Source organism: Myxocyprinus asiaticus, chromosome 41, assembly GCF_019703515.2.
Source record: "Myxocyprinus asiaticus isolate MX2 ecotype Aquarium Trade chromosome 41, UBuf_Myxa_2, whole genome shotgun sequence".
Lineage (NCBI taxonomy): Eukaryota > Metazoa > Chordata > Actinopteri > Cypriniformes > Catostomidae > Myxocyprinus > Myxocyprinus asiaticus.
The window spans coordinates 29,107,629-29,132,221 of NC_059384.1; the positions used below are offsets into that span (position 1 = coordinate 29,107,629).

General features: G+C 37.5%; 1 protein-coding gene across 3 annotated transcripts in view; it reads left to right on the top strand.

Annotated features, from left to right (window-relative positions):
* The window catches only part of LOC127431968 (WD repeat-containing protein 37-like), a 56,982-nt gene that overhangs the window by 17,450 nt on the left and 14,939 nt on the right, over positions 1-24,593 (top strand). For all 3 annotated transcript variants that reach the window (XM_051682664.1, XM_051682663.1, XM_051682662.1), the window contains 6 exons: positions 1,634-1,769; positions 4,189-4,260; positions 4,413-4,457; positions 5,129-5,205; positions 7,583-7,817; positions 8,308-8,449. In XM_051682664.1, the coding sequence (XP_051538624.1) occupies positions 1,634-1,769; positions 4,189-4,260; positions 4,413-4,457; positions 5,129-5,205; positions 7,583-7,817; positions 8,308-8,449 (707 nt within the window). The remainder of the gene's footprint in view (positions 1-1,633; positions 1,770-4,188; positions 4,261-4,412; positions 4,458-5,128; positions 5,206-7,582; positions 7,818-8,307; positions 8,450-24,593) is intronic.

The window sequence follows — 24,593 nt, forward strand, 5'->3', positions numbered from 1 at the left end:
TGGTGTCCTGCCATGGACACCATGCCTGTTTAACGTTTTACGTATATTAGACTCATTAACAGAGATGTTAACCAGTTCCAATAATTCCTTCAATCAATGGAGCTGTCACTCTAGGGTTCTTTTTACCTCTTTGAGCATTCTGCGGTGTGCCCTTTGAGTCATATTGGCTGGACAGCCACTTCTAGTGAGAGTAGCCACAGTACAAAATTGTCTCCTTTTTTAGACAATTTATCTGACTGTGGACAGATGAATAACTAAGCTCTTCAAGACAACTTTGTAACCCTTTCCAGCTGTATGGAAAGCAACAATTCTTGATCGTAGGTCTTCTGAGATCTCTTTTTTGCGAGGCATTGTCCACGTCAACAGATGTTTCTTGTGAATAGCAAACTCAAAATGTTTGAGTGCTTTTATAAGTCAAAGTAGCTCTAACCCACACCTCCAATCTTGTTTCATTAATTGGATGCCAGGTTTGCCAACTCCTGACTTTAAGTAGCTTTATTTTGTGTTATGTTTAGCTGGGGGGGGGGTCACTTAATTTTTCCACATCATTGTTAATGTGCTCAGTTAAGACAAGAAATAATATCATTGTCTGTGTGTTGTTAGCTTAAGCACATTGTGTGTGTCTGTACTTGTGACATTGATGAAGATGAGATCACATTTTATGAACAATTAATGCAGAAAACCAGCTAATTCCAAAGAGTTCACATACATTTTCTTGCCACAGTATTTATTATTTACGTTATTGACCAAATCAAACCAGTGTGAGAATTAACATCAGTTCAATAAAATGACTAATGTTGTCTCATACAAAATGGTCTTCAATGTACATTTTGCATCCTAAGTACTATAGCAATAGTATTTCATTTTTTTTTTCTCCATTTAAGCAGTGTATGATGATATTATTTTTTATTTTATTTTTTTGTATCTAATACAATGATATTTATGCATTTTTAAAGGAGTACTTCACCCTAAAATGAAAATTCTGTCATCATTTACTCGCAATGTTGTTTGAAACCACAATCATTTTGTTTCAAAAAGCGGATGTTAGACAGTATTTTAGGGACTGATAGCCTCAGTTACTGTTTGCCAAGGCCATGTCCATACTAATCAGATTTTGTTTGAAAACGCATCGATTTCACTACATTTACGCCTCTCATCCACACTGGAACAGCAATTTCCTTGACTGAAAATGGAGAGTTTTGAAAACGCTGTCCACAACTGCCTACTTTGTCACTGCGTTAATTTTTTTTTTTTTTTTTTAAATCAACTCTCTAAAGAAGTTCTACATTTAGTTAATGTACATTTTGAAGGTGTTATTGCTGCTCTTGTGTTCATTTTTTGTTTTGTTTTAGATTATGTTTCCTCGCCTGTATGTTTTAATTTAAATGTTGCCATTTCAGAAGTATTGACTACACTTTCATTGTTCTTGAGTCTGTATGACTGAATTCAGTGTGTTCAAACACTCCTGCAGTGTAACCACATGATGTGTAGAGATGTTACAGTCATGTATTGTTTGGGTATTTCCCCATTCTTTTGCGCTGCTTACTCGCGCTCTGTACTGTAGTTAGATCTGTGTGTTTGTGTGCGTGTATGCGTGTCAGACCATTTGCTGACTTTCCTGTCCACCCTTTAGATTGTGTCCAGTTTCAAAGCCACCACATCGCGTGCAGTGTGTCAGCTGGTGAAGGAGTACGCGGGACATAGGGACGGGATATGGGACCTTGCCGTGACCCGGGCTCAACCACTGGTTCTGGGCACGGCCTCAGCCGGTACTTCTCCATATTCCATCATCTCTTACTCGGCTCAGAATTATTCAGTTTGCATGATACTATGTGACCTGCTCCAGCATTGTGACCCAGAAACACATGTTGAGTTTTGTGCACTAAAGTAAAAAGGAAGGCCCCAGCTTTCTAATAATATCACTGTTTCTACAAACCGTTGTTGAGCTATAATAATTTAAGTGTTGGTTGATATCATTGAAATGCTTTCCTTTTTACTTTAGTGCTTACAACTCTGTGTTTCTGGGACAAAGTGACTCAAATTGATGGAGCAGGACACATATTCAGTACATGCACAGGAATCTATGGTTAAATTCCAATTTGCATGCAGTCAATACGAGTGGGCCAGAATACTGTCCTAAGCAGGGTGCAAAATGAACCCTCACTAAGCACCAAATGCACGCAAAAATTGCAATATAAGAATGATTGTTTACATCACTGATTTAAAGGAGCATTCAATACAAGTTAAGCTCAGTTAACAGCGTTTGTGGCATAAAGATGATTTCCGCAAAAAACTATTTTTCGACTCGTAACTCAAAGCATAGATCGTGGCTGCAGGAAGGCACTTACAATGGAAGCAAATGGGGCCAGTCCAGAAATGCTAAAATAAAATCCAGACAAGTTTTAGTGTGATAACCTCGCGGACTTACCTTATCTGCATGAAGTTATATCGGTCCCACTTTATATTAGGTGTCTTTAACTACTATTTACTAACATTAAAATACATACAATATAATGTGTTTACTGTATAACTACATTTTGTTCTGCAAAATTCTCACAAGATTCAAATTTGCTGCTACTGAGGTTGAGGTACGGGTAGGATTTGGGTTAGGGTTTACAGTAAGGGTTGGGTTAGGGGTTTGGGTTTAGGGTTAGGTGAAGGCAATGGAGGACATCAGAGCCTACTAATAGGTTTCATAATGGGTTTCAACTGCTGCTTCATGTTGACTTTCGATGTTCATTCTTTTCTTACCAGGTCCGTGGGTGTGACCAGGAGCGTGTAATGAGTTTAGGGTAAGGGTTGGGGTAGGGTTAGGTTTGGTGTTAGAGGTAAGATTAACAGTGTAACAAAAAATGTAATTAAATGCAGGTACTTTAAATGTAAGTAGGATGTAACAACACGTATGCACATAATAAGTACATTGTATCAAATGCTTAAGTTCATAGTAGTTAAAGACTGCTAATATATAGCGGGTCAATTATATTCAGTATTGCAATTTCATTACTATGATAGCAAAATCCTGTAATCCCGGTGTCGTGATAAATTGAGTCCGCCCGGTAAATCGAGTCCCAATGGGGTAACCGTTCGTAATGCCTGAGCAAAAACCTATCATGTTATCGTAATAGCATGTCATTGAAGTCTAGGCTAACTGAAGAACACAAACAATGACACATCTTTAATTTCACAATCTATAACTTCAGTTATATACTATTATGTGTAACTTATGGTTTAAAAGTCATTAAATGTCGTATTTACAAAGTTATATCGACATACATCATAAAACGATTTCTACTCAGGCAGTGAATATAGGTCCCTACGCCAATGGACTTGCTGTGACTTCATTTTCAGGGGGGACTCGATTTTTCACAACACCGGTATTAGTAATATCTTTACATTGATGAGGTTAATAAACTATTTTATCACACTAAAATCATTTTTACATGTATCATGTTCATGTCTTGCGGCTATGCTTTTGAAACGTTGTGTATTTTAGCATTTATGGACTGGCCCCATTCACTTCCATTGTAAGTTCCATCTGTAACACTTTTTTTTTAGTAAGCATAATTTTTTGGGGTAAGAAACATTATGCAACAAATGCTGTTTATTGAGCTTAACTTGAATCGAAAAAGGATTTGAGTCATATTCGGTCGATTCATATCAAAGACGAAGAGTACAAACGGTCTACTTAAGAAAACAGCAGTGACTATTGCAAATCCTCCAACAGCTTTTACATTAGTGGAAGATTTTCCATCGCAAGTTTAGCTATTTTTGTTGCTTTTACTGTCATAACTCTAGCAGTTTAATCAACAGTAGTGTTTTCCATTACTGACATACTGAACTTGCTTACTACATTTTTTTTAAAGGAACATTCCAGGTTCAGTATGAGTTTAGCTCAATTGACAGCATTTGTGGCATAATATTGACAGCCACAAAAATTAATTTGAACTTGTATTAAACCTGAAATATTCCTTTTAAGTACATAATGTACTGTTAGTGCATAGAAGTAGTATGCAGATTGGGATTCAGCCGATCACACGGTATTTCACATTTGTATAGCTTTGCAGCTTGTGTTTTACTGAGTGTAAACACTGGATCATTTAGATTGGATCTTTACAGGTCAGGTTATGATTACGATTTCATTTTATGGTCACAAATAAAAACTAACATCTTTTGTGTTGTATACTGTAGATCACTGTTCCATGCTGTGGAGTATTGAGACGGGGAAGTGCCTGTTAAAATATGCTGGTCACGCTGGATCAGGTATGAAGCTCTTTACAGTATGCTTGTGTGTGAGGATTTGTACTGGGAAAACATGGCAAACTGTTAATTAATTATACTTGCAACTTGAGATTAGTATGGCATTAATTAACACTGTTATATGTCTAATGACTGTTTGTTTGCTATTCTTGCAGTCAACTCCATTAAGTTCCACCCTACGGAGCAGATGGCACTTACTGGTAAATCTGCCAACATACTTGATGATCTATATTTGAACAATGCCTGCTCTGCTGTAGTATGACCAGTGTGTAGTAGCTGTACTGTAGTATAATATAGTTGCAGCAATAAAGCCAAACACCTCTTTGGGCATCTATGTGTGCTGCACAGTGATATACACAGTGGGGAATATTGAGCAGGAAATAATGGTAATAGTATTTTTCAGCACAGCCTTTATTACAACAGCAGAAAGTCATGTCAGAGTCAAAGAGAGTCAGAGAAAGTTATTACATTTTTGACAAAATATTACCAAAATCATATGCACCATGGCTCCATCCACTGGTCACAAACTTGTATTGCACATTAAAAAGTGTGTCTAATGTACTTGAGGGCTTGCTGATACAGCAGTCACATCTCTCACTCTAATGCTGTTAATGATGCGTCATTTATCCCATGACTGAAGTCACATGTCCTTTGTTTCTTTACAGTGGAATATATATTAATATATATATTTTACAACAGACTGATATTCATTAGCCTTCTCTCTCTCTCTCTCTCTCTCTCTCTCTCCTCCTACCTGTCAGATGATTTTAATATGATTTTATATATGACTGTTCTTTTGTTTTATGATGTGCATCTGTGTTTATTTTGTGTGTGTGTGTGTGTGTGTGTGTGTGTGTGTGTTTCCTGACAGCGTCCGGGGACCAGACGGCACACATCTGGCGTTATATGGTACAGCTGCCGCTTCCCCAGCCCCCGGCAGACATCAGCGTGAGTGTTAAAATAATCACACCTTCATATTTTAGCTTCAGGTTGATCTAATAATGCTTCTCCCATCTGCACCAGATCACCTATCGATTTAATAGACCATGCATGCAATAATCTCAACGTGAAATCAAAATTGAGCCAAATTACTTTCTTAATATACATTCCTTACCTAATTATGCATGATTCATCGAGAAAAGAGGTTTTTTTGTCTTTGTATTCTTTCACGCAGACCACTGGCTAATGTTAATCAAACAGTCAAATACAGGATTCCCACATTCAATGAAAACCTGGAAATGCCTCATATAAAAAAAAAAAATCAAACAAAGTGGTATTTATTTTTAAAGATAGCACAAGCACACTTTTTAAGCATTCATAAAAAAATAAATAAAAAAAAACAGCTGTTATGTTTCTTTTTTTTATTTATTTATTTTATCCCCTTTTCTCCCCATTTGGAATGCCCAATTCCCACTACTTAGTAGGTCCTCATGGTGGTGCGGTTACTCACCTCAATCCGGGTGGCGGAGGACAAGTCTCAGTTGCCTCCGCTTCTGAGACCGTCAATCCGTGCATCTTATCACATGGATCGCTGTGCATGACATTGTGGAGACTTGCAGCATGTGGAGGCTCATGCTACTCTCCGCGATCCACGCACAACTTAGCACGCGCCCCATTGAGAGCGAGAACCACTAATCGCGAACATCAGGAGGTTACCCCATGTGACTCTACCCTCCCTAGCAACCGGGCCAATTTGGTTGCTTAGTAGACCTGGCTGGAGTCACTCAGCACACCCTGGATTCGAACTTGCGACTCCAGGGGTGGTAGTCAGCGTCAATACTCGCTGAGCTACCCAAGCCCCACGGCTATTCTTTCGGCAAGTAATATGGTTGATACTAAGTAGCAACTTTGGCACATTAATATAGAATGTGCGGGCATAGATGTGTGTTTTTCATCTCTTTTACAATTACTTCAAACGTGACGCATCCAATAAGAAATTTGGAGCAATAGGCTGCGACTGCCGTTTCATGTTGACTTTCAGTGCTCATTCTCTTCAACTCTGCGACACAGTACCGTGTCAGTGGGTGTTGCCAGGAGCATGTAATAAGTTTAGGATTACAAAATAAAAGTCTCTAGATCCACAAGTAAGGCATATGTGGTACCATTTGAAAGCTTAAAATCTGAACTTTTCACAGAACTCCATCATTTTGCGTTTATGTTAAATTAAATAAGAAGATAAGACCTAAAATTCTGTATGACGCAAATGAGCACCACCTTTTGGTAATGATGTCGTTTTTCATTTAGCACTTAAATAGACATGTTGTATATCAAATTAAAGCTCTCATTTTCAGGAATGTGACTAAGTAGTTTATTTTGTTGTCATTACACTGCATATTGAATGTTTATCAAAAGAATCATGAAGTGATATATGATCTCTGTAAGACAACACAAACGTCTCATGTCTGCTTTATTACTGCTACTGTATGCCCCAAATAGCCACAAAGTTTATATCAACTCGTACCTTAGGATATTTTCTTTAAAGTGAGCCAATGTTAACTTGTCTGTGAGCTTTCTCGAGTAAATAATCCAATGTTATGTCTCTGAATTTCAGAACAAAATATGCAGTCCAGTAGAGAAAGCATGATAAACAAATCATCTGCAGAATATGTTATCAACTATTATGGATGAAATGTTATACATGATCGCAAAGCTGATGATCTCAGCTTTCCAACGATATCACGATTGAGCTTCTAGACAGTTCCAAAACCGAGATTTTTGACGGAACAGTGAGGAAGATCTATGCACTCTAAATATATGTACACTTGACGTCTATGGATGAGCCGCTGTGTGCACTCACCCATGTTGTTGTGCCCCCTACATTTCAGATCTGTATAATGTAATGGAAGGTGATAGAGGAAAACATCTTTTTCCTAGTACTTGCTGCCATCTAGTGGAATGAAATATGACTTTTTGCAGGGAGATAGAGCAAACAGAACCAGAATTACATGCTTATGAAGTTAGGAAAATGAAAAAAAAAAAAAAAAAAGATGTTCATCATAAGATTTTAAACATATACAATGTTATTTATGAATTATTGAAATCTTTTCAAATGAGACCATTTGTATGCAAATAGTCCACTGTATGTGTGTGAGATGAGCTTTTAAATTTGGGTGCGAAAAATTGCAGGCAGCAACCAAAAACTGCAGCAGAATTGAAGAGGTTAATTATTAAAATGTCTTTTTTTTTTTTTCTTGCTCTCTGTACAATTCCTTTGTGTACTTTAAGTTTTCTGTAGAATTTGTCAGAATTTACATGAATTATTTTGTTTGTAATTGGTCTTTAGTTTTGCTGTAAGTTGACACTCATCTCCCCCTCTCTAAATCAGGCCTCGCTGGATGATGACGTAGACTTCTCTGATAAAGACGAGGCCGAAGGAGAGGCAGATGGGCCCAATGAATGCCCCACCATCCGTGTCGCCACAACGACCTTGAAGAGCCATCAGGGGGTGGTGATCGCAGCTGATTGGCTGGTGGGTGGAAAGCAGGTGGTCACTGCTTCCTGGGATAGAGCCGCCAACCTCTATGATGTAGAGACCTCTGAGTTAGTGCACACACTCACAGGTAAACTTATGATCAATGTTTCTGACAAAGTGTGGTTAAAGGAATAGTTCACCCAAAAATGACAATTCTGTCATCATTTACTCACCCTTATGTAGTTCCACATCTGACTGTCTTGGAATGGAATGGAACGCAAAAGGAGAAATGTTAAAATGCTAAATTTTGTTATATAATGAAATTGAATGGGCGGTCGAGTTCCAAAATGACAAAAAAGCACCATGAAAATGTCATGAATATTTTTCATACGACTTGTGTGCTGTATTGCAAGTCTTTTGAAGCCATACGATAGCTTTGTGTGATGAACAGACTGAAATTTACATCAATTAAAATCTCCTTTCTGCCATAGCTCTCATTTTGTGTTCAAATTTTCAACACACAACATGAGTGTGAGCAAATGATGACAAAATTTTCATTCCATTTCATTCCACATTGAGGCTTTACTTGTTTCCTTTACAGGGGTTTTAGGGTCACATATATGTGGGTGTGTTTGCAGGTCATGACCAGGAGTTGACCCACTGCTGTACTCATCCTACCCAGCGTCTGGTAGTGACCGCATCCAGGGACACCACCTTCCGCCTGTGGGATTTCAGAGATCCCTCCATCCACTCAGTCAACGTCTTCCAGGGTCACACTGAGTGAGTCACATCATCTCCTGTCTCCCACAATGCACCTCTTGTGAGCATTAAATGCTGTGCTGGTTTTAAAAGGAATAGTAAAAAAAAAAAAAAAAAAGATTTTGTCATTATTTACTTGCCTCAAACTTGAGGACGAAAGCTGTCAAGCTCCAAAAAATGACATCATAAAAGTAGTTCATATGACTCATGCACTATATTCCAAGTCTTCTGAAGCCATACGATAACTTTGTCATTATTCACTGATAATCTTCCCTTCCGCAGTAGACCTCAAATCTCATTTGCGCTTCTGCATATTTAGATGTCATGTTGTGAATGGTTACGAGACACGCAAAGGTGATTGACCTTGCGTGACATATATTTAAATATATATATATATATATATATATATATATATATATATATATATATATATATATATATATATATATATATATATATATATATACACATTTTTTGTGAAGGATTACGCAATTAAATTTTATGGGATTTTTTTATGAAATTGAAATGTGTAAATCCGAAAATTATTTTTAGTGTGTAATAGCTAAGTTATACCTTTTGACCAAGATTAGATAATGTTTTGCCCATGCTCTACTGCCAATTAAAAGACTTAAGAGTCCTCTTAAAATTAATCAAACTCAGACCTTTTTCCCTACAGCCAAAAATAAACAAATAAGAAATATAAAACCGTGAACAAAGAGAAAAAACACTTCATATTCACATTGTTCCTGTGTACCTGTTTTTACCCACTTTTCATCATCATAATTTTTTTTTGGAACCCAGTCAACATGAATATTATATTATTGTAATATAATATTTATTATTATTATGCAATAGTAATATATCATTTATTTTGTCGTGAAATGCAGGAACACCTTAAGTGTGCTCCTCTGTCCACAAATACCCGGTGCCATGGGCTATTTTATTTGTATAATAACTTGTAGCAACCAAACATTACGCAAAAGTTAAAAGAAAGTTAATCTGGAGCGCTAAATATAACATGCTCTACGTAAGCAAATAGAACCGAACTCTGAGCACATCCGATACTCTGAGCATGAGGAGGAGTTGTGAAGCTCAGAATCACTCTGAAAGAACTGTAATAATGCACTAACACTATACAGACCAGACAGAGCAGCACACATAAAATCGGAAGTGAGCAGCACACGCAGACTATTTATTTTATATTTCTATTAAATCTAAGGCATAATCACACAAGGTCATATCGTGATTTTGAGTAAATGAATGAACGTTATATTTATATAGTGTTTTTCTGACACTACACTCAAAGCTCTTCACACAGTGAACAGGGGACCAACAAAAACACCAGTGTGCAGCATCCACCTGGATGATGCGACTGCAGCCATAGTGCGCCATTATGCTCACCACACACCCGCTATTGATGGAGAGATTTTGATTTTATTCCCATTAATTGTGCAGCCCTATTTTGAATATATGCAAGCACAAATGAGATTTGAGAACTGAGATGGAGGGGAAGATTTTCAGTGAGAAGTAGCTATCATATATCTTCAGAAGACTTGGAATATAGTGCACAAGTCATATCGACTACTTTTATGCTACTTTTCTGGTGCGTTTGTAGTTTTTGGAGCTCCACAGCCCCAGTCCCCATGCACTTTCATTGTATTGAAAAGAGCAGCCTGGACTTCCTGATTAACAAGTCCTTTTGTGTTCAGTGGAATAAAGAAAGGAATGTGTTTTAAACATGGGTGAGTAAATGATGACAGAATTGGCATTTTTGGTTTTAACAATTTCTTAAAAAAATGTCAGACATTCAGCAGTTGTCAGAGTGCCAGTTTCACACATTAATATGTATTTAACTGAAGTTCACAGTTTCCATCATACAAATTAGCCAAACTATTGTAATGAAATGTCATCTTAAATGTCTCTGCACTTTGACCACTAGATGGCAATGCTGCATTTACAGAAATGACTACAACTCAAGTATTCACCTCAATTTCAAAGTGTTCAAACAATGCCAGCTTCCTGTGTGACGTTTTATTTCCATGTTTCCAGTGTAAAACCCCTCTCGCTCTGTGTTTTGCTGCCATGTTAAATCAGTTGTGTGGTCGTTAGTGCTAGTTAAGACAGAAGTGAGGAGGCGCTGCAGTCTTTGATTACAGGGGATTACACGCCGCTCATTATGTTCAAGGCTAACGTGTATAATTCTGTCAGATCCCAGGGTAATGCTCTCAAATAGACAATCAGTGTAATGAGATTAGCTGTGTGCTTCTAAACGCTTCCCACTGTCATCCGCTCCGTGCAAAGTCAATTACTGTCCTTCACTTTCATTGACACTGACGGGACGCTCTCTGATATCTCTGCTCACTGGTAGCTGGTTTGGATCTTGTGGATTTCTAACAAAGATTACTGTAGAAGGGATAGTTCACCTATAATGTAAATCCTGACTGAACATGACTTTCTTTCTTCTGTGGAACACAAAAAGAGAAAGTTTGAAGAATTGTTTGTGTATATGTATATATGTATGTATGTATGTGTGTGTGTGTGTGTGTGTGTGTGTGTGTATATATATATATATATATATATATATATATATATATACACACACACACACACACACACACACACACACACACACACACACACACACACACAGTGTTTCCCATTAATTACCTAGACTGTAGCGGCCCGCCTTCTCACTTCTCATAATAACATAAAAGATCTCTAACATTGTGTTGTGCACTGTTCTTTGGCAAAGCATCTCTCACTCCCAGTCAGTCCCATGGCTTTCCTTCATGCTTGGCAGCAGCAAAACAAATGCTTGAAAAGCTTGTTGCAGTCACAACTTATCCAAATGCACAGCTGCCATTGTATCATCTCCATAGTAACAGTGTAAGCGTCTCTGCCTCGTCTCCTCTACGTTGTGCATTCACTTTCAAAATCCTTGTCTAAACTTTCACGGGACCGCAGACAGCACACATACATCACTGCTAGCATTTAATCTGAGTGCTGCAAATGAGACACACAAACCCGCATTTATACAAAGAATCCCTAACATTCACTTAAAATCCCCATTAGTTGTGTAGTAAAATGTGATTAGAATTTGAAGTGCTTAATACAGCTACGAGTCTGAAAATGTCAATTTATGCTGAACACTTATATGCTGAAAGTGTTCATAAATGTTTTTTATTGATATAAAAAGGTCACTTATATAGATACAGTTGTGCTTAAAAGTCCGCATACCCTTGGAGAATTGGTAATATATGTACCATTTTTAAAGAAAACATGAGTGAGCAGGCAAAACACATTTCTTTTATTTCTTATGGGATTCATTTTCAACTGTAGGTTATAACAGAATGGCACAATCATAATACAAAACATGGCAACAAAGATAAAAATGAAATGACCATCTGTTCAAAAGTCTGCATACCCTTAGTTCTTAATACAGTGTATTGCCCCCTTTAGCATCAATGACAGCGTGCAGTCTTTTGTAATAGTTGTCTATGAGGCCCCAAATTCTTGCAGGTGGTATAGCTGCCCATTCGTCTTGGCAAAATGCCTCCAGGTCATGCAAAGTCTTTGGTCGTCTTACATGAACCGCACGTTTGAGATCTCCCCAGAGTGGCTAGATGATATTAAGGTCAGGAGACTGTGATGGCCACTCCAGAACCTTCACCTTTTACTGCTGTAACCACTGGAGGGTCAACTTGGCCTTGTGCTTAGGGTCATTGTCGTGCTGGAAAGTCCAAGAGCGTCCCATGCACAGCTTTCGTGCAGAAGAATAAAATTGTCTGCCAGTATTTTCTGATAACATGCTTCATTCATCTTGCCATCAATTTTCACAAGATTCCCCATGCCTTTAGAGCTCACACCCCCCCAAAACATCAGTGAGCCACCAACATGCTTCACAGTGGGGATGGTATTCTTTTCGCTATAGGCCTTGTTGACCCCTCTCCAAACATAGCGCTTATGGTTGTGACCATAAAGCTCTATTTTGGTCTCGTCATTCCAAATTACAGTGTGCCAGAAGCTGTGAGGCATGTCAAGCTGTTGTTGGGCATATTGTAACTGGGCTTTTTTGTGGCATTGGCGCAGTAAAGGCTTCTTTCTGGCAACTCGACCATGCAGCTCATTTTTGTTCAAGTATCATCATACCGTGCTCTTTGAAACAACAACACCGTCTTTTTCCAGAGTAGCCTGTATTTCTCCTGAAGTTACCTGTGGGTTTTTCTTTGTTTCCTGAACAATTCTTCTGGCATTTGTGGCTGAAATCTTTCTTGGTCTACCTGACCTTGGCCTGGTATCAAGAGATCCCTGAATTTTCCACTTCTTAATAAGTGATTGAACAGTACTGACTGGCATTTTCAAGGCTTTGGATATCTTTTTATATCCTTTTCCATCTTTATAAAGTTCCTTTACCTTGTTAAACAGGTCTTTTGACAGTTCTTTTCTGCTCCCCATGGCTCAGTATCTAGCCTGCTCAGTGCATCCACGTGAGAGCTAACAAACTCATTGACTATTTATACACAGACACTAATTGCAATTTAAAAAGCCACAGGTGTGGGAAATTAATTTTTAATTGCCATTTAAACCTGTGTGTGTCACACATTCAAGGGTATGTAAACTTTTGATCAGGGCCATTTGGGTGATTTCTGTTATCATTATGATTTAAAAAGGAGCCAAACAACTATGTGATAATAAATGGCTTCATATGATCACTATCCTTAAATAAAAGACAGGTTTTTTTTTTTTTTTTTTTTTTTTGCATGATCAGTCATATTTTCAAAATCAATGCCAAAATTTCACAATTTCTGCTAGGGTATGCAAACTTTTGAGCACAACTGTATATGCAACATATATGACAGTGTGACAAAAATGTCAATTTTCATATATGTAACATATTTTTTTAAACACTTGTGGAATTTAAATTTGTACATAAACGCTCAAATGCATGAACTCTAATTGTATTTGTTCGTATATGGCCATATACCAGATTTAAATATCAGACAATGTAATAATGGCAACAGGCCTAATTACTGAATCCTCATTTGTGTTTTTAGTTTACACATTTATTGTACATCTATTTTAAACTTAGATACGTTTTCTTGCATTGTCTGAGGCAGAAAATTGTAATACAAAAATAATTAAGGGTCTTTCAATACCCATAGATTTCACCTAAATGTATGGTATTTTTGTGTAATTTTTTACATTTATTTTTTATTTATTTTTTGCTTGCTAACTGCATATTCAGTTATTATGCACTAAAATATTTACATGTAATTGAATTTACAATGTAATTAACACAGTTACAGAAGTATATAATGATGATTTGTGAGTTTTCACTGCAAAACAACTCCAAAAAGTGGCGCAAATTGCATCGCAAAATTTGAGAAAAGCTGCAGCAATGTCAGTCATTTTGTACCGCAAAAATCATGAAAAAGTGCTGCAAAATCCTGGTGGAACTGATTATCAATGTACGACAGCAAACGTATAAGATAACGTTACTGCAGAATTTATCATTGATAATTAACATTAATCTAACGTTAGCTAAGTTTGGTAACATTAACGTTAGCTAACGACGTTTGCTGTCAATCTCCTCGCTCATGTTGACTGACATGTCTGCCTTTAAATCCATTTTTTTGTAGAAAATAATAGACTTTTTTAAAAATGTATGTTTTTTTTTTTTAAATTGTTATGTCCAACATGGACAAAAAGATAACATTTCAATGAACTTTCTAAAGTAGATTTTAAAAAATGTTTTCTTTTTTTTTTTTTTCATCTCTAACAACTTTATTTGTCAATGACCTTAAAACAGATTTAAATTGAAATTGTGAAAATGTTGTGTGATAATTTTGGAATTATCAGTTAGAATGGGTTCAAAATTATAAACATGTCAGTAATGTTTAGTTCTGTATGCCATTGTTTTCCAGTAAGTGTTAAAAGAAAAAAATCGGTTGTTTTCCTGACACTTTTAAAAATATTTAAAAAAAAAAATATATATATTTTTCTCCTGACACTTATAAAAAACAAAATATGGGCAAAAATGGCTTATTATCAAATTTGTGGCAAGGCTAGTGAAAATGTTGTTCACACAAAAAGGATCATTCTCTAATCATTTACTCGCCCTTACTCCATATCAAACTCATATGACTTTTTCTCTTCTGAGGAACTTAAATGAAGATTTTTTACAGTTCCTGGTGCACGAAGAAGTATAATCAAGCTTCTCATGATCGTAACAATTAGATGGATGCCAAGCTTTATAGTGAAAAAGGGGATACGTTTTGGTCTGTTTTTTTACCCACACCTATCATATCGCTTCAGAAGACATGGATTAAATCACTCGAGATATGGATTACTTTTATGCTGCCTTTATGTACTTTTTGGAGCTTGAACGTTTTGGACCCCATTGAATTGCATTGTATGGACAAACACACATCATTCAAAATATTGTCCTGAGAAGAAAATAAGTCATATGAGTTTGAGACAGCATAGGGGTAGGTGAAGGATGAGAGAATTTTTGGGTGAACTATCCCTTTAAAATTTGAACTGGTGGCTCAACCAAACCAGCAGAAAGAATCCTTATTGTTGAGGCTTGATCGGGGGAAACACACTTCTCTAATGTCATCTCGTAGTACACAAGCTGTATGTTTGCAGTGTGTGAAGTGATGTTAAAGACTGAAGAACTCCAATCCATGTGATGTAATTCTCAAGCATCAGTTTCATTGAATGATGAGACGCAGCTAATTGTTTTGGGACACTGAATTCACTCGTCACTGAGCTCTAAGCAACAGTCCACACACTTACACATTTACTGTCATACAGTAGAAATGCACTGAAAGAAAATTAATAAGATGTTTGACAGGTAAAGTTTTTGTCTGTGAGCGCGTGTGTGTGTGAGTATCCTGCATGCAGATATGTTTGTGTGTGTGGGCACAAGAGACAGCTGTTGGTTGTAATGAGTGCCATACAGTGTGTGTGTGTGTGTGTGTGTGTGTGTGTGTGTGTGTGTGTGTGTGTGTGTGTGGGTAGATTGAGTCACGAGAGAGAGAGAGAGAGAGAGAGAGAGACTGTCAGTAGGAGTGAATGCTCTGCTGCACTGGGACTGTAAGATGAATGAACTCTGCAGCAGTCCTGGCAGGAGCTGAGGACCTCCTAAAGACCACACACACACACTTTCAGACAGGCTAGGTTTATATTCATTCATGCTGAGAACATGCAAGACTATATGGATTCATGCACATACACAGCACACATATATGATACGAGTCATGCAAGACTACCTTTCTATATCTGTCTTTCTTACACACATACACAGAGTGGGAACTGCCATTATTCACATAGTTCTGTATATCCCCCACCCCTTGCATGTGTGTTGATTAAATATACTATTATACTGTAGGCAATGCAGCCTTAAAAAAAGAGAAAAGTATTTTGGGGGTGCCAAAAGTGAGTGAAATGATGTTGTAATCATACAAGGTTTTAAAGGTGAGTTTTAATTAGTAAAACATAACTCCCCATCTTAAAACTTTAACCTAAACCTAACCAATAGTGATCTTGAATCAAATGAAAGGTGAACACAACAGACATCCTGACCCGTTACCAATGCCTAAACCTAACCGATAGTGTTCTTGACGCAAATGTGACATAAAAAGTGCATTTAATGAAGCCGCCACTTCATTTCGTGTCACTTCTGTGAAACTTTCGTGTCACATGTTAGCTTTCGTGCAAAAACCTCGGTCCTCCGAGTCCAAAGTCCAACATTCTGTCAGGTGAGCTACCGTGGAAGTTAATCACATTTGATTACGAGTGTAAATGTAGGTGTGTCTGTCATAGTTTTTCAAATGATGCATTAGAGTAAAAGTGTTTCGATATCATAACATAGTGTGCGAGTAACAGTGTGAAAAATAAGTGTTTATAAAGTCATAATCAGCCGTGACTTGTGTGTCAGTGAATAAAACGCACAGTTGTTGTAGCACCTCTAGTGTTCATTTCACCGGGAAACTGCAGTGAAGCGTAGAAAGTGGCATGTAAAACACAGTTTGCAAAAATGTAATTATAGTAAGGTTTATTCTTCGAGACTAGGTTGCATATAATATAGGGAAATGTAATTGGTTACGCAGGCACTTCTGGGAATGCCCGATTATTGTTTTTCACCATTTTACAACAATAGTTTACCGTAAAAAGTACATGTATTCTCTTGTTAAACATAGTACACATTTTTACAGTTAATTATATGGTAAAATCATACTTTTTACTTCTATTTTTATTTTATATACTGTATATATTTTACATGTATAGTCTTGTTAAATATAGTATTGTTTTTTTTACCTTATACTATATGTTAAGACTACCCGTTAACCATTTAATGTTTTGTTTTACTGTAGAATATTACATTCTTTTATTCTTAAAATTACAGACTTTTTTATGGTCATTCCGTGTCGACTCAACCAGAGAACTTTGGCTATAAATTTATTTATTTATTTTACATTTTTCTCCCCTTTTCTCCCCAATTTTATAATGCCCAATTCCCACTACTTAGTAGGTCCTTGTGGTGGCGCGGTTATTCACCTCAGTCCGGGTGGCGGAGGACAAGTCTCAGTTTCCTCCGCTTCTGAGACTGTCAATCCACGCATCTTATCACCTTATCGTTGTGCATGACATCGCGGAGACTCACAGCGTGTGGAGGCTCATGCTACTCTCCGCGATCCACGCACAACTTAGCACGCGCCCCATTGAGAGCGAGAACCACTAATCATGACCACGAGGGGGTTACCCCAAGTGACTCTACCCTCCCTAGCAACCGAGCCAATTTGGTTGCTTAGGAGACCTGGCTGGAGTCACTCAGCATGCCCTGGATTCGAACTCGTGACTCCAGGGGTGGTAGTCAGCGTCAATACTCGATGAGCTACCCAGGCCCTCTGCTAAAGTTATTTTTTGATAATTTTTTACTGAAGAAAGGTGAAAGAGAAACAAAATAGCATAAAAGCCAAAATATTAAACGCCATGGAACAATATTTATATTGCTTCATACCATGTGACCCATATTTGTTTTTTGACCATTGAAAATTAGTAAAATTAAACTATTTATGGAAGGAGCCTCATTGAGAGCCCCATATCTCTGGGATTCAACCATATAAATCTAAAAGTATATTGGGATATCTTTAATACTTTTGGAGCTAGGCACTCCAGCTTTGGAAAAACAACACAAAGCAGTAGTTTATTTTCCCCCAATTTTTGGATTTTTGGGGTGCTCATGTCAACTGATTTTACCTCTCACTGTGTAAAAATAAAATATTGACACTGCCACCTTAGTTTTATTCCAAACTCGTAGGCGAAAATTGTCATTTTGGCCCCCTCTACAAAATAATGTATCACTGTAAATATTGATCCATGGCATTACATTTTTTTGGTTTAATCGTAAATGAACACACAGCAAAATTTTCTTCAAGATGTATTGGCCATACAACATGTAACAAAAAGATGTACAGTATGTTCATGTTATTCAGACTAATGCCTTAAACTGCCTGTACAGTTTTTAAGGAAGTTTAATTGAGTTGTGCAGCTGACATATGCCTGACTCACTCCACTAACCCAGAGCATCAGGACACACCGTGAGCACAGCATTACGACATATGGACACTGATGAAACTTTCATGCCTTTGCCCACTGTTTTTCTGCTGTTAGTGGCATAAGTGTTAGAAAACTTTCAAAAGTGCTACTTTTAGAGCTACTGGAAACTGTTTATCTGTGATGTTCTCCGAGATAATTATGGAAAATGGAGTGTGACCAGAGATGGAAACACGAGTCTGAAGGCCCTTGTTGTGTCGTACAACTCGATGCATCTACATATGCACAGGATCAGCCTTTCTTCCATTTTGTTTGGATTTTTGCACCAACACTATGGAGTTATATGTGTGCCACAATTCTGTGCACACACAATTATATTTTGAGCGTGCCGTATGATATTTTGAGAGCAAAAAATGTTCTGTGTGCGCAAAATTATATTTTGAGCGTGCAAGATTTTATTTTGAGCGCACAAAAATGTTCGGCACACGCAAGATGAAATTTTGAGCACACAAAAAGGTATTTAGCACACGTGTGAACTCAGTTTTGTAAAGCAATGTATCTTCTTGCAAAGATGAAATCAATTTTGCACTTGAATGAAGTTTATTTGAATGTGAATTTGCACAGAATTCAGACATTTACGTAACTCCAGTGTTATTGTGTGTGCACAAGATCTCACTCGCTCTCTCCTACTACCCACTCTGCATGTGCTCATAGTTTTGACTGCTTTTTTGCTCAACAAGGTCACAGCATTATAATGTGCCAGAATTTCAGCCAATCAGCGATGAGGTGGTACATTTTGTTTGGTTGGCTAGACCACAGATCATCCTGCTAATAAAAACAAGAGGAAGAGGATAAAGGGGTAGTTTGTTTCGAGAAAGGAAACGTGTAACACACTATGACCACATGAAAGCAGCTCTTTTGTTGACTTAACTGTTTTTATTTATCCTTTATGAAATATAATTTTTATTCTGTACACTGCCAATAGGCTTAATAGCTAGATAACTATCTGGCTAGCTCTCTTACTGTGGTTCTCTTGGCTAGTATTTGGTTACCTAGGTTACCAAGTTACACTTACGTAGCTACTAGCTTGGCCATGTTAGCTACCAAATTCATCTGAAATTATATTAATTTAATCTCTCCCATGTGTAAAACTCTTTAGACTAAGGTAATAGTGTCGTTTTGGGGGAACTTAAGTTGACTTCTATCTATCCAACAGAATATTCGAGTTTATTAAAATAAATGTGTCCAGATTACATTCTACCATAGATCAGCAACCACTGAACCTTCTTCTTTTTGTTATTACATGAAATATTATTTTCTTTAATAAGCATGTTATTTTGTCCACCTTCTTTAGTATGTCCTCTCCTATTTTTTTCGACAGCCTTGTATATTATAGATATTATGAATGTTATAAATATTGCCTAAATTAACATTCTATTCTTGATAATAAATGAGAAAAACTGTTTATGTTTGCATATTCAGTATGCTGTTTTTATGACGTTTATGCATTCTACCACAACCCTTCTGGCAAAATTGAGGAGAAGAAATGGAAGAAAAGGAAAAGAGGCTAATTATGTCTCCTGTCATAATTTGGGGTTAATTAAATGTACAGTATATTGAACCTCAATTGTTTGAGACTGCAAAAAGTTTTTAAAAAATAGAAAGAAATCCTTAGCATTGCATGATCTTAGGCTACTATATTTTGAAAAACTTACATTACAGTAAATTAAGCCTTATAGTATTCCTGGTATGTCTATAATCCACGGGGATTTTGTAATGATAACTGCATACAGTATATTAAGTGTGTACTGAACTTGGAGTATTGTGCCTGTTGGCTCTTCTGCTACATTTACACCGAGATGTTCATGGTTGCTGTAGCTACCTCAACTGTCCAACCGCAGAGCGCTTGTAAGCACCTTCTAATAGCCAATCTTTTATTGTAAATTTTCTCCCAATTTGGAATGCCCAATTCCCACTACTTAGTAGGTCCTCGTGGTGGCACGGTTACTCACCTCAATCCGGGTGGTGGAGGACAAGTCTCAGTTGCCTCCGCTTCTGAGACCGTCAATCCACACATTTTATCACGTGGCTCATTGTGCATGACACTGTGGAGACTCACAGCATGTGGAGGCTCATGCTACTCTCCGTGATCTACGTACAACTTACCACGCGCCCCATTGAGAGCGAGAACCACTAATCGCGGCCAAGAGGAGGTTACCCCATGGCCAATTTGGTTGCTTAGGAGACCTGGCTGGAGTCACTCAGCACACCCTGGATTCGAACTCGTGACTCCAGGGGTAGTAGTCAGCGTCAATACTCGCTGAGCTACCCAATAGCCAATCTTGATGTAGGAGGCTGGACTTTTCGGAATACGGTTGGAAAACCAAACGAGCAGTCTAAAGTTCCGAGCGCACGCATAGCACATACGAGGAGAGAGAACGAGCGAGATCTTGCACACGCAAAAAATGTATACATTTACAAGGAGATACATTGCTTTACAAAACTGAGTTCTGGCACGTACAAAATAACTTTTTGTATGCTCAAAATATCATCTTGTGCGCGCAAACATTTTTGTGTGCTCCAAATATCATCTTGCGCATGCAAAATTAATTTTTTGTGCTCCAAATATCAACCTGCACGCTCAAAATAACATCTTGCGCTCACAGAACATTTTTGTTTGCTCAAAATATCATTTTGCACGCTCCAAATACAATTTTGCATGCGTTGAGTTTTGGCACATATATAACTCCATACAACACCACCCACGTAATGATACATCTCGCAAATTGCCTGGTAATCACTGGCTGTGTGTGAGACGTAGCGACACATGGAAAACTAAAGCATACTTTGACCCTTAGCCTTGTAAGACTTGAGACTTGTGTGTGTTGGCGCTCAAAAGCACAGCGGCCGGGACTTGAAACTTCCCTTCATAATCATCTAATGATTGTGCAGATGCTAATGAATGGCACAGTATAAATGAAACATGACAGTAGAGACACTGTACACAGAGGCCACAGTGTCCACTGCCGCCTCTGTTTCCTCTTCAGGTCATTTTCTGTCAGAGCCTCTGTTTATCTGTCAGGACTCATCTGAGAGGATCGCCGGTGTTTTTGATTTCAGAATGATAGAGGACGACACACCTGCTGTCCCTGGGAATGTGTCACAATGGGTTTCTCACTGAGGAACCATCACAGCTGGTGTCTCCTTTGAGACAGATCACCATAATACTGGATGACAAGCCCACCTCATCCTGTTTCTCTGATTAGTGGTTAAAGATCTGGACTGGTGGCCAGAAAGTTTTAGGTTCAAATCTAGCAATAGTTGATCCTTGAGCCATCTCAAGTGCTTTTGATTAAGACACTTAACCTCAGGTTACTCCATGGGAACTGAACCTGTTATAAGTGATTTGTGATTTGCATTTTTCTGTGTAATCTGAATCTTAAAGGGATAGTCCACCCAAATATAAAAGCCCAAATTCGTATGTCTTTTCTTTTTTGTCTGTGAAAAACATAAGGAGATTTTTAGTAGATTGCTGGGTGCTCTTTTCCATACAATGGACGTAAATGTGGTCAGGTGCAGTCAAGCTCCAAAAATAATTAAAACTACCATAAAAGCAACCATAAAAGTGGTCCCTACGACTAGTGCACAGTATTCCATGTCTATTGAAGTCTTTGTGTGAGGAACGGACTGAAATGTATGTTTTTATTTCTGAAAATCTCACGTGCACTTGCGTGTATTCAGACTTGCTGCATAAAAACGTGTCACATCAGTTCACATGGCTTGTATCCGATCACGACGTGACAAATTTGAAAATGCGGAAGCGCAAATGAGATTTGAGAGCTGTCGTGTTAAGTGATTGTCGTGAATAACAATTTAAGTTTCAGTCTGTTTGTCACACAAAAAATATCATATGATTTCAGAAGACTTGGAATATAGCACATGAGTCATATGAATTACTTCTATGATACTTTAATGGTGCTTTTTTTTTTTTTTTTTTTTTTTTTTAGCTCACCATGTCTGTCCCCATTCTACAGAGTTTTGTGTTCTCTTGCAATAAGTTTTGCATTTCCTCGCAATAAATTATCCATGGTTTTACTATAGTAATATACTGTAGTAGTAACCATGATTGTGTTTTTTATTTTAATTTTGTGTGTGTGTGTGTGTTTGTGTGTGGCCTATAGTAATATTACAGATTAGTAACCATGACTGTAGTACATTTTTATGTTTAATTTATTACAAGGGAACCCAAAATAATTGCAAGGGATTGCGTAACGTACATTTTTAACACATTTGTACTGAAATTTACATTTGACATAAATCTTCAGATTAAATATGTTTTTTGTTTTTTTCTATAAAAGATGCACTGCCATTTTAATACATAGTAACTATTTTACAGGTTAAATTTAATTTAATTTTGTTTTGGCTTTCGTACAATGACAAAATAAATTTTGAATTCTTGAAATTTGCATTCTTTTTGTACTACTACTATTTTTTCTTACACAGTTCAAATGGGCCTTTTTACATGAAAACATATGGCGTTATATTTTCGGAAGGTGGGTCCTTGCAAGGTGATCATCATATTTGGGGGTTCCTTGGCCTCAAAAAGTAAATAAAAAATAAAAAATTAATACAAAAAAATAACCTGCTCGAAGAAGCTCCCAACCGTTCACTTTAATTATATGGAAAAACTCTCTGCTAAACATCTTCTTTTGTGTTCCATGGATTATAGAAAGTCATATGGATTTGGAACGCCATGAAGGTGAGTAAATTATTACAGAATGTTAATTTTTAGGTGAACTTTACCTTTTAAGGTCTGCACAGAATAATGCTATTTTAATTGTATGTCTTATAATTAAAGGGATAGTTCACCCAAAATTAATATTCTCTCATTATTTACTCACCCTCATGCCATCCCAGATGTGTATGACTTTCTTTCTTCTGCTGAACACAAACAAAGATTTTTAGAAAAATATCTCAGCACTGTCGGTTCATACAATGCAAGTGAATGGTGACTAGAACTTTGAAGGTCCAAAAAGCACAAAGTCAGCATAAAAGTAATCTGTATGACTCCAGGTGTTATAGCAATGTCTTCTGAAGTGATATGATAGGTTTGGGTGAGAAACAGATCAATATTTAAGTCCTTTTTTGACTATAAATCTTCACTTTCACTTACACATTCTTCTTTTGTTTTTGGCGATTTGCATTATTTGTGCATATCACCACCTACTGGGCAGGGAGGAGAATTTATTAAGGGAGGGTGAGTAAATAATGAGAGAGAATTTTCATTTTTGGGTGAACTATCCCTTTAAGAACAATGAACATCATAAACTGTCTTCAGTATATCTCACAACATCATCGATAGCATGTTATCAAATACAAAAACTTGCCATCATTGTTTTTAAAGACTTAATTATACTCCCATACTGGATCTCTATTAACCACACACAGACACACTTCCCCTAATGAGTCTCGATCTTCCTTGTCAGTGGTCCCGGGGGAAACGGAACATTCCCAAAATATAATTTGAGTTGTAATAGGATTTTAATCAAGCTTTTAATCTATTATCGACCCTACTTCTGCCCCCACCCCTGCTTTCCGGTGGCAGCCCACAATGTCAGAAAGCGTTTCCACGCTTCGCTTTGGATGTGAACTGTGCCGGAGCGAGCCGAGGAAAGCTGTTAAATATGGCCAGACCCAACCCCAAATCCTTAATGCGGAGGAATTTAGCCCCTAATTAAACCTTAATATCATGTCAATTCAAATTAGCGCGGCTGGAGGCGAGCGGAGCAACGACTCCGGCCCTTTTCTTTTTTTCCGTTTCTCTCCCTCGTTCTCTCGAGTGAAGCGAACACAAAGAGGAGAGAAATGTCAGCAGGGAATGACGTGATAGATTAGAAATATTAAGGTCCATTAAATGGAAGTGTGTGTGCTGAGCGGAGCAGTTAAATGTGCGCTATGACCCTGAGGGCTGCTGACTTTCCTGCTGTTCACACACACACACGCACACACACGCACACTACCTCATTCTTCCCCGGCTGCTGGTGTTCTTGTGCCCTGTACAGGACAGAGGGTGGTGTTTCTAACTAGGGGAGAGATAATTTCATCATAGCAATAATATAATTTGTTGGGAATATTCAATTTAAATTCCAATTTATTCTTGCAGTCTGTTAATAAAACGTGCTACTTAGTCTTGCATAGTTTGGCTTTCAAATATGGACTTAAAATTTGGTCCGCATTTCACTCACGACAAGAACTGGCCACTTAGGGTGTTTAGACACTGGAGTTTACACTATATCAGGGAATGCTGCAAAAAAAATTATTTCCTATGCGGATGGTGCATCAAAAAGATGTAAATGGAAAAATGATGGGTCTGCAAAATGGACGATTTATCATGCCACCAGAAAGTTACAAAATGTTTAAAGGAATAGTTCGCCCAAAAAATTAATATTATGTTTACGCTCCAAACCCGTATGACTTCTTCCATGTAACACTTTTAAAAAGTTTTCACAGGGTTTATTTGCCGTAATGCTGGAAAATAACGACTGTAGTCTGTCAAGCTCGAAAAAGGACCAATTAAAAACACTATAAAATCACAGTAAATGTA